This window comes from Vigna umbellata, chromosome 5 (genome assembly GCF_029865625.1).
Source record: "Vigna umbellata cultivar VRB3 chromosome 5, Vumbellata_1.0, whole genome shotgun sequence".
Classification (NCBI taxonomy): Eukaryota; Viridiplantae; Streptophyta; class Magnoliopsida; order Fabales; family Fabaceae; genus Vigna; species Vigna umbellata.
The window spans coordinates 68,425,467-68,436,585 of record NC_142169.1 but is presented as its reverse complement, the minus strand read 5'-3'; the positions used below and the strand labels follow the sequence as shown (position 1 = coordinate 68,436,585).

General features: G+C 34.5%; 1 protein-coding gene and 1 pseudogene across 2 annotated transcripts; both read right to left on the bottom strand.

Annotated features, from left to right (window-relative positions):
• Positions 1-3,145: 3,145 nt before the first annotated feature.
• LOC124842481 (uncharacterized) lies at positions 3,146-3,933 on the bottom strand. The gene has a single exon (XM_047318974.2). It carries the CDS (start codon positions 3,716-3,718, stop codon positions 3,272-3,274), a length of 447 nt encoding a protein of 148 aa, XP_047174930.1. The 5' UTR covers positions 3,719-3,933; the 3' UTR covers positions 3,146-3,271.
• An 893-nt stretch (positions 3,934-4,826) lies between these two features.
• On the bottom strand, positions 4,827-10,671 carry LOC124842908 (putative hexosyltransferase MUCI70; annotated as a pseudogene). Its single transcript, XR_015779700.1, has 9 exons — positions 9,956-10,671; positions 9,494-9,733; positions 9,115-9,328; positions 8,837-8,946; positions 8,560-8,759; positions 8,020-8,123; positions 6,054-6,241; positions 5,769-5,968; positions 4,827-5,377 (listed from the first exon to the last, which is right to left on the bottom strand). The product of XR_015779700.1 is annotated as a putative hexosyltransferase MUCI70 (transcript).
• Positions 10,672-11,119: the final 448 nt, after the last annotated feature.

Sequence of the window (11,119 nt, the reverse complement as noted above, 5' to 3'; positions counted from 1 at the left end):
AAATTATGATAAAATTTATTTGGATTTAAATTTATTTGATAAACTTTAAAACTTCCACCTTTAAGCATAAAGAAAACGTAATATTTCACCTTAAAAGGTATATGAGCATTGGAAAATATACTAGTACATATATGCTTTGATAATAAAGTAAATTAACTGAAAATTTAAGGAGTTAAGTAAATGTTGTTTAACTAACTGGTTAGGAAGAGATTTAAGATCATCTTCAATTTAAAAGTTATTATTTATTTTGTTTAGCTCCTCCCTTATTGATATGATTTTCATGCCACTTTTTATCTGAATAATTTTTTATTTACTTTTAACTTTTTTCAAAACTTATAATTTTTTTTTCATTTATAATTGAGATATTATTTAAGATTTCAAACTTAAAATTTTAATTTACATCATTATACTTTAATAGAAGTTTTTTTATAAAATTCAAATTCTAGACTGAAGATCACATAAGCTCTTTGGCATATCTATCTTCATCATGAGATATTAACTTTATCCGATATATTACCAGGCATTTCGAGATTTGCGATATCATTTCTCATCATTAACCATCTGAAATGATAATTTTACATTTCAATTCTAGAGCCAAACATAATAGTCATTCAACTTTCAACTCTTCAAAACTAAATAGGCCATCAATAAAATTTGTAATATATCATTATTGGAAAAAATGGTAAAATAACTTCTACTTGCTAAGAAAAAAAACCATGAAATGTCTTCTCTAATAGAAACTGTGATAGTAAATAATTAAATAATAATAAATATTATAGAATATAAAAACTCAGAATCTAAGGAGTCAAATCAGCTTATGGATTGGAGTTTAGTGCAGATACTGAAATCACTGTGGCTTCCAATTCATACAACAAACAGGGAATTTTCACCAAAATCGGCTGTACAAATAAAAACCAAGCCCTGGGCACAAACCCGACTTGAACTTGAAAAAATCTCAAATAATGCAGTACATGATAATTAGGGGAGGATCCCCAATCACAAACATTATATGAATCATTTTTCTTTCTAAAATGTGTGATCTATATTCAACAGTCCCTTCCTCAGGGCAATTACTCAGTAATTGGCCCCGCAGGAGAAAGGTCAATAAGAAGTTTTGTACTTCTTGCAATGCATATAGCTGGGATTCTTCACTCCATATGGAACCAGATAAAATAATTTAATACATCCCACAAAATAATAACTACTATAGTAATAAAAAGATTTAATCTAGACTGTCAAAATGGCTCTCATGGATCACATCACATTAGAAACCATTGGCTAATCCTAACTCAATATACATGGAAATGCTATAAGAATGATAGAAAAATGAGGCTAGAAGTGAGAAACAAATTCACTGTCCACATGTAAATTGTGAAAACTAAGATCCAATTTAGGAACACAGGATGAGACACAAATTATGTGTTAATAACCTAAATTGTAAGATTCTTCTACCTAAACAAATTAGGTATACATCAATATACAAAATAACATGGGAAAATTACCTTTGAATCACTACTAGCATTTTAGTAAACTTAGTTTTAGACTGCATGTCAGATCTTACCCAAAATAAAAATTAATATCCAAACACATATATGCATTACACCTGAATTCTAGAGCAAAGAATGAAAGAACTACACGACAGAGAATGACACAGTGAAGGACAGTAAATTGAAAGGATTCAGGTTTAGAGGTTTTTAAATATCATACCACAGTTGCCTATCGAGTGCAGAGCGTCCCCCTGCCCACTAAAGGGGCTGCTGTAGCATAGCAGTTTAGTGTAAAAGCCACAGCAGACCAAACTAGTGAGCTGAATAACGGCCATTGCAGCACTGTGTTCATTAAAAAAACATCCAAACAGGGACATTAAGGATTTGTTGTAGGGCTATCCTCTTGGGATTCCAGATTCCAAAATTGAAATCTATAGATATAATCAAAGTGGAAATGGCGTAGAAGACGGGATTTTGAAGATTAAGATTGATGTAGGAAACTTGTATTTGACTTTTGTTGTTATTTACTGTATTAATTGTTAAATGTTATTAGTTGAGTATTTTTTATCACTTAAGAATTTATATGCATATATACAGCATATAAACGACAAAAAATTCAACATAGCAACTATCCTTCCATACACTCCCAAGGGTTTAAAAGATGGATATTAGGTCAATAACAGCTCACTTAGGTTGTGTGTCATACATAATCAAAGGTTACCCAGTTTAACCAATCAGCGTCACGGTTGCCACTCATGACAGATCACTGTTTCCTGTCATTTGCCGATCTTACCAAGACATATAAAAAATATCCCACCAGAATATGATATTTGAGAGTGAACAGGACTCAAAGGGAAGTGAGAAAATCGTGGCATCATTCCATCCCATGAGTAAGCATGCAACAATTATAATCAAAGGGGAATATTCAAATGTTTGTCTATGATAAAAAAGATATGAGGTAGATCTAGCATTTTCAAATTGTATTTCGAACTCTTGGCGGTATTTTAGTTGGCTGGAAGCAACTATTAAGTAAAATATCACTAGAAGTAAGTACGTTCAATTATCTTCAAACAAGTTAAACTGCATTGTACTTCATCCACAAAAAACAGAATCAATGCGTTGGTGAAAGGCATAAACTCACATTCATCAGCAGCACCAGCAAAACAATTCCTCAACCACTTGCTTCCAAATGAAATTTCTCAACATAAATACCCAAATGGCTTCATCCAGTCCTACCCATCAATTCCTCTTTATCAGGCAGCATCAGTTAAATCCATTGAGTTTATAAACTCCAATAATTGAAATAAAACTACACTTCTCAGAGTAAAAATGCACCAATTTAACAGATTCAATTCTATGTGACTCCAAACTCATATAATAAACAAATAAAGCATCCAAATGTAATTCATCCAAACCCACAAACACAACATCATTCTTTGCCAATCAAAACATGGACACCATCTCTCAAACTCCACGCACTATTCAATGAAATTCACCTAAAAATTACAGACAAAACTATCGAAAGTCTACCAGAATCAGAACAAATTTGATTTGATTATCGGAAGATTAATTAGGGGTATTGGTCAACTGCAGTTAAACAACTAAATAACATACTATTAATGTCGAAGCAGGGAAAGGAAGGAAGGCAACTGAGAAGGTATCTCTCAACACAGATTTGATAAAAACAAATTGAGATCCGATTCTTTACAAGGTAAATCGAAAGGTGAAAAGATTTTAATTTAAGAAAATAAAAGGAAAATGACAAGGAAAAAGAAAGGGGGAAACTAATCATACTTCTCCCTCCAAGAGTAAACAAGAAAGAAGACCCAGGAGAGGGCCAAGAGAAGGTCACCAACAGTCTGGCGGAGCCAATCCCAGGCAAGATCCTCGACCTTGCGTTCGAAGTAGATCCTCCACATGGCCATGAAGAGGTGGAGAAGCGTGCAGCCCTTGGCGAAGAAGACCTGAAAATCGCGATCCCTGACGAAGGAGACCATGAAGAGGAGGAAGCCAATGGCGACGAGGAGAAGGCCGGAGAAAGAATCGGAGGTTTTGATGAGGAGCTGATCGTGGGGCGTCGATCCCAAAAGCTTGGTGGCGGTCTGGACTCCGTGGCCGAACGTGTAGACCTCCTTCATGTAGAACATCATCAGCGCACCGCACGTGACCGCTATGAGCGAGTGCAGGATGCAGATCACCATGAACGCCGACGACGATGATGCCATTCGCATTCTCTCACTCTCACTCTCACTTCTTCTTCATCTTTCAAATCACCCTAACCTCATGCCTCTGTTCTTCTCATCCAAACAACGCCTTAATTAAACTATTAATTATTTGGGGCAAAAGATTCTACCACTGTGACGTAAGTGGGAGACCTGCTAAGATAAGGATCCACTGGGACCCTCTGTTACTCCACTCTCAAGTCAGGATAATAATCAATTTTCATCTTTTCATTTTTCTCAACCTTTTTTCCTTTCTTTCCAACAGATTCATAGCATTTTCGTTTATATCATCTTTTCGATCTTCACAGGCCAATATTATAAAATATTGAAACTGTGTCAAATTCAGAGAATTCTATTTGTCTTATGGTAATTTAGGGTAACACGTGCTTTCCCTAATTTTTATTGTTTCATAACATTTTATTGTGATATTTAATAATAAGTCACATTATTTTTTAAAATTTTCATAAAAAGCATTGAACATATGTAAAACACAACAATCTAATCAATTGTTGATCTTTGTAGACACATTTGTCATCTATTTGGAAATTAATTGAAAGCTAATGAAAATGGTTTGACCAATGAAATAATATTTGTAGCGATAAAAAGTAAAGAGGAAATTCATAACTTATTTGAAAATTAAATATATAGTACCTAAACCAATTATCTATTTAGTTTGTAACAGGATATCTAGCAGTCTGATATTGTTGAGACCAAATGAAAAAGTGTGTAATAGTGTCTTTAAAAAAAAAAATAAGAAAATAAATTAATATTCTAACCTGTCAAATGTTTGAGATAAATTAAGCATGTAAATTACATTTTATATTTATGTAAAAAAATTATATTGCGATAGAAAGTTCATTTTGATAATATGTTTCTAAAAAATTGATTTAAAATAAACATGAAAATGGCAGCTACGGCGGTTTAAATTTTGAGATGGCTACAAAAATTTTAACTGATTAAATTAAATAAAAGATACATCTGAAAATGAAAATAAAAATAAAACACCAAATATAGAGCTTCAGAATACATCCATTTTATTTCCATGATTAGCTACAGTAGAAAAAAATGGAGTTTAATGTCAGTTTCAACAAAGAAGCAAGAGAGGTACAGAAAGGTATGGTGGTGAGAAACTTTAGTTATTAAAGGGTAACAAAAGACCTTGATGGAGTACAAATGGGAGCAACAGCTACACTTTATCCTATAGTGTAATGAAACAACAGAGAGGGTTGCCACAAGTCCGGAATTTGGCCGCTAGTGACAACCCTGAAATGATAATTGATAATTATTGAGGATTTTTTCTTTTTTTCTCTATATACAACAAAAAATTAATAACCATAAACGAATTGCATAAAGTAAAAAGAATGAGAGCACACAACACTCATCTTCCCTCCAGGGAATGACTTGCGTAGGTGGAATGTCAAAACCCAAATAATCAATGATATAGTCACACTTCCAAAACTGTATAATTTGCTTCTATGTTTGTGTGTCCCTGTCTCCGGCCACAACTTTCCGGTGGCGCCTACTACTCGGTCTCCGTTCTTTTCCGTGCTTTCCAGGGCCCCTCCTGGCAACCTTTTCTGATGATGTTTCAGGCACACGTTGCAATGGAGGACTGAGAGCAAATGCCACCGGAGCAGCCAGACGTTCCAATATATCCCTATGGTATTTCTGTAACCAACAAAAACAAATCATCAGTGACAATAAAGTTGACTTCATTATCAACATGTTTTCCTGAGTAATTATCAAACTATCCTTTTATTGAAAAAACACACGAACTTATCATACATAATATAATTTGTAATTAGAAAACAATTCTTTCACGGTAAACACAACACATGTTGAGTAAAAAGTTTATAACTTGATAGTGTGAAGCGAGCTTATCCAATCATTTATGATAAATGTACTGATTTAACAATAATTACTTTAATAATTGTATTTATTAAAAAGTTTGTTCGCAGAGAGTTAAAAAAATAAAATATATTGTTACAGATCAATCATGTTGTTCTGTAAGAAGCCTCTGATCTGAGATTGTTTTATACAAACGAAATAAAATCTTTACCTGAACTACAAAGTTGCGTCTTTCACAATCCAAGAACATGAGAAGATGAAAATCCACCCTGGACAAAAGTTTGTCCCTGACAGTTGAGAAACTAATCTGGTCTCTTGAAGTGAACCGGTCAACTTCGTTGAACCAAAGACAAGTAAAAAGGTTGCTGATGGGAACATGCTCTCTTACAATTACACATCCTTCAGGAACATCTGCAATTTAGCCATCAAGGTTGAGAAATGAAGCAGAAGCAGAAGCAGATGCATGTCATCCAACTGGGAACGAAGTTTAGCTTACCACTTATAAGAGGAAGTTTGGCCTCTGTATATGGAGTCAGTCCCTCATTCTTGTAAAACTCAATCTGAAAGTCTATAGAGGCATTATCATACTTTCCAGCAGCTTTATTTGCCTCGGCCTCAGCAAATACATCGAAGCGTCTATAATGTTTAGATATTGCAAAAGTTGCATTCTTCCTCCACAAAAACCTAAACAAGGATGAGAGCAATAAGGTGATGAAACATGTATTCTATCAAGACAATCCAAGTAAACTAGCAAAACGTATGCATATGAATGACGGTGGGTCTGTCACTTCGTTATTTCGTATATAGTAGAAGATTCAATTATGTTATTCAGTTCCTTTATTTGCGGGTGCCCAGTGCGGGTATAGGATCATCCCTTATATATTCACTGACATAAAGGAGAATGACATAAAGGAGAATAACAGACAATAATTACTCAGAAATTCCTATTTTTCTTTTGTTATTGGAGGCTTCCTCATGAATCCAAAGAATATTCGTGACTATAATAGTTGGTACTTGCAAGCAGATACTCGTTATAAAACCCTCTACTTCTCAGAGGAGTGATCAAGCATCTCAGTCAAACTCAGGCCAATCTCTCTTACATAAATCATATTCAGGGACATACCCCAGAAACAATATATGAAAATCAAATAATCTCAACCCTAATTTTCGTTCCAGATACATTATACATAGTCTCGATCACAGGGAACTTGGATAACCGCCCAACCGAGATGGAGAACAATAGTTGGCATAGAGCATAAGGAAGATAAGGATCTAAAGAGGAAAAGCTAAATCCAATATATAAAGCAGTGAACATTCATGAGAAGGAGGAACAAAAAATAAAGCAACAGAAGAAGCTGATAATAATTAAACTTTTGTTTCCAATTAAGTTTTATATTCTAAAGTAGGCATTAAGCAAGATTGTAGTACTTCAAAGCAGACATTGAAGATAAAATCATATAAAGTATGTCCTAGTCACACGCTCTTAAAGGTGATAACTGAAAACTGTATTTATGCTAGCTGATGATGAGTACTAATGCTGGTGAAATAGCAATTTTGAACAAAAGCCTAGGTAGCATAGAAACAATTTAATATACTAGTTCATAATAAGAGAAAGCAGGGATGAAGATCTCTGATCCAATGTTATACACAGCATGTATTGATTTAACTAGCCAGCTGTCCTGAGCGTATATACTCTTTTTGTAGGCATAGCTTTGTTAGGCCAGATGGGAATTTCTAGATAGAGCTGTCTGAATGGTATTTTAGAACCTGGAAGTTAAGGAAGACAGTAAATGACACAAGCATAGTTTATTAGGAGCACAATACTGTTCCTTTGTGGAGGATAAATTGGAACCCGCACTTTAAAGACAATCAATTAGCATTTGTTCACTGAAATAGCCAATTCCACATCTTAAGTTTTAGCAACAATATTACAGGTAACAAACTCTATTTTGTTTAATCATTAAAACTCATACCAACATTCACCAAAACATCTCAACTAAAGACAAATATAGAAGCATTTTTTGGTCTAGAAAGATTAAGATGCATCTTGTGTGGGAAGCAAATAAAATAGTTGAACTTCCAGAATTTTCAATGCCCAGTCACGAAAGAAGGAACCAGAAAGATATGTAAGGAGAAACAACTACACAGAACAATATTGTGCAATCGAGAGATTCTATTAAGAATTCAGATATAACCATTCTTGGAAAAACCATGAAACATACTACTAGAATATATCAAGCTCCACATCTCCTAGTGCATCTGTAGTTGTAAGCTGTGTCATTAAGGTGAAATAGAACTGCGAGTGAATTCTGCACAAGCAGTATACTTCATATATCTTCAGAAGAATTAGAAAGGTGAATCTAATATCGGACAACATACAGACGTAAGACTGAAATGAGATCCCAACACAATTGTCACATGTAAAGTGAATCCGTATATAGCATTAAAGAGCAATAATATACCTTTCAAGGATTTGATATGGATCAACAACAAGCTCGAGCTTTCCATCAAGCCATATAGAATAGCGGGCATTTGGAACCATTCTATGCAACAGAAGCTTAGGAATCTGCAGAAAAGGAAACTTATCTTTCAGGTACACAAAAATTACTACGATACGAGCAAGAAAATACAAACATTGTCTGAGTGATGTGTGTGTATTTGTTATTTTCAATTCAAGCCATAACGCTAAAATTATATTTGAAAGAAAAGAATTGTCCCAATGCTGAATGCACGAGAGAATAAATATACAATATTAGGTATTTTCATCTAACTTTCTATTTTCTTTCCCCATCTGGGCTTCCATTTGTGTATCAGGCGAGTCAGTGTAGTTTATTATTTCCTATAACAGATTCTACAAAGATGAAACCCCGGCCAACAATATTATATTTCTATAGAAATAACCAAATATTAAAGAAAAACTCAACTTTCTAAAGCTTCAGCAACAAATATGACTAAAAACCAATATACTAATTTAATGGTGCTTGTTGACATATAATTCTCACCTTCCCAGAGCGTCTTGCATCTGTATAAGGAAGATTATGAGCAACAATAATTCTCCACAAACCAATCTTCTTGCTGATTCCCAGCCTACCAGAACTCCTCAAATATTTTTCTGTTTCTTCATCAACGAACATAAGAAAGCACACTGTCTCCTTTGAATAATCACTTATATTTGTTGGCTCATTTATCTCATCAAAATTTCCTGAACATAGGATTTAATTCATCAGAAACATAACAAATTAAACATCTAAATGAAAGCCAAAATCACATAATACAAACCAAATATGGCCGATGCAACAACTATGCCATGACACTGCTCCATTTCGAGGAGGTCATCTTCATCCATGTCAAATCCTGTGTTGCGGCCAGGTTTAGTTCCTCTAACAAATCTGAATGACGTACACATGCAACATTGTAGATGCAGAATGCACAGAAGTAAGTAAAGGGATAGGACAAATATCCTCTATTACTGAAAAAAAAAATTATAACCACAAACAACCTTCTTCAGTACTCACAGATAAACAGAAGGGAAACATCGAACAAAATACAAAACATACCCACAGTGCATACTCATTGACTCTCGGATATCAAAAGATTCATTTCTCTGCCTCAAAGTAGGATATCCACCAAAGTCCGAACCACCAAATTCACCATCCCTGCTAAGAGTTTCCTCATGGATAAATGCTAAGTTCTTAAGTACTGGAGAAGGAGACGGCAACTTTGGCATAAGTGCAATCGCTTCTTCCACGGGAAGGTAACATACCGGGCAGGCTGAAACACAAAAAAACAAAAAATATTAAGGATAATGTCACTAAAATATCCATATCCTTCAAAAGTACCGACTGACTCTGCAACGATGAGGGATAATATTCCAATTACCATTTAACTAATATAAGGCATTTGTAGAAACAGTGAGGTAAAAAAAAAAGAACTTACGCCGCGGCCCGGTTCGCTTTTTGTCTGCCGGTGGAGGAGGAAGTGTGAAACTATTACACGGATGGCCAGGAGGAAGATTGTAACCCAGAAAATAGCTTGGGGGAGGAGGAGGTAGAGCTAAAATTGTGGATAATCCCAAGATTTTTGAAGTTGATATCACAGATGGAGAATCACCTATAGACGTAGTTTCATTAACTTTAATGTTATTACGCACACCGTTTCCCTCCTGTGAATCTTCACCTGTAAGCAAGCCAAATCACAAAAACTAAATCATGTGAAACACGAAAACAGATTTCCTTCCTCCACCTTACCAAGACAAGTGGCATGCATGATGCATCCCTACAAGTCTATAACCAATCAATCAAATTCGAACTCATGTTTGATGTTTCCCATGCAGCTTAAAAGAGTAACACAATCACATCATTATTAATTACTAAAAAGGAAGAAGAGAAAGTGGGGAACCTTTTCCAATGTACAAAACCCAGATGAAAACGGCAGCAGAGATTGCAAAGAGAAAGAGCATTCCCACCTTCTTTCTGCCCGCAAACTTGAAGATCCAAAGGAAGAACCTGTCTTTCTCCTTCAGCGTCTTGGGAGGCTTTCGTGCTGATTGAATTGGAGACACACCGTTGTGCTGCAGCAGCTGCAGCTGCTTCTCCAAAGAGCCATAACTCCCAGAACGAATACCCAATGACCCACCACTCATCTTAATCTCTCTGAATCCTCACACGCCCCTCTCATTGCCCTCTCATCAAAACTTCCTTTCTTTCAATGGAATTGCACTTTGGCAATGCCACTCTCACTTCCAACTCAGCAACGCACAGAAAACCAATTGTCGGATTTCTTTTCTGTCAGTGACTGTTAGAACAGAAACGGAAAACAAAGTGGGCAGGACCAGGGGTAAATCAAATCGAAGAAGTGCACTTAGAAAAAGCCAACAGAAATTCGATTGTGCGGCACTGAAACAAAAACTGGGTCCCTAGGAAAATCCCCTTTCTTCAAAACTAAGACTGAATCAAGCTTTTTTTTTCTAATTGACCCAGTAGGGTTTTTAGCAGAGAAAATCTGATTTTCTGAAATCTGAAACTAGGAAGAAATCTGAGACAAGAAATCTGGGATCAAAAATTTCAAGTCATATTTATACAAATTTTGAATATATTTTATATATTGCTGTTGATTCTGAAAAGTGACGATCCCGGAGTAGAATATTTACCAAATTATGACGAAAACATTTTCGAGATGTGGAACATTATATGATATAATAATTAATTAATTTTTCAATGTCGCTGTTGGTTAGTATAGTTATTTTCTTTAAGACTAATTCTGTGTTGTTAATAATGAATAATTTTCTATACATTATATGCATTTAAAAAGGTATAACAAAAATTAATAGCTCTAATAAGGCATTAATTTCTATTTTAACATTTTCAATGTCGGGAAAGAAAAAGAGCTATGTAAACACAAATTTGTTTCAGATATAATATTTCTCAATTCACTCTATTTTAACTTTTTTTATTGGGATTTTTTTTTAATGAAAAGAAGTTTAAAGGGATTTAACATTTTTCAAGTAGTTAAAAATAACAGACGTAAAATTATTTTATAAATATGTAAAAAACAATTATTCTT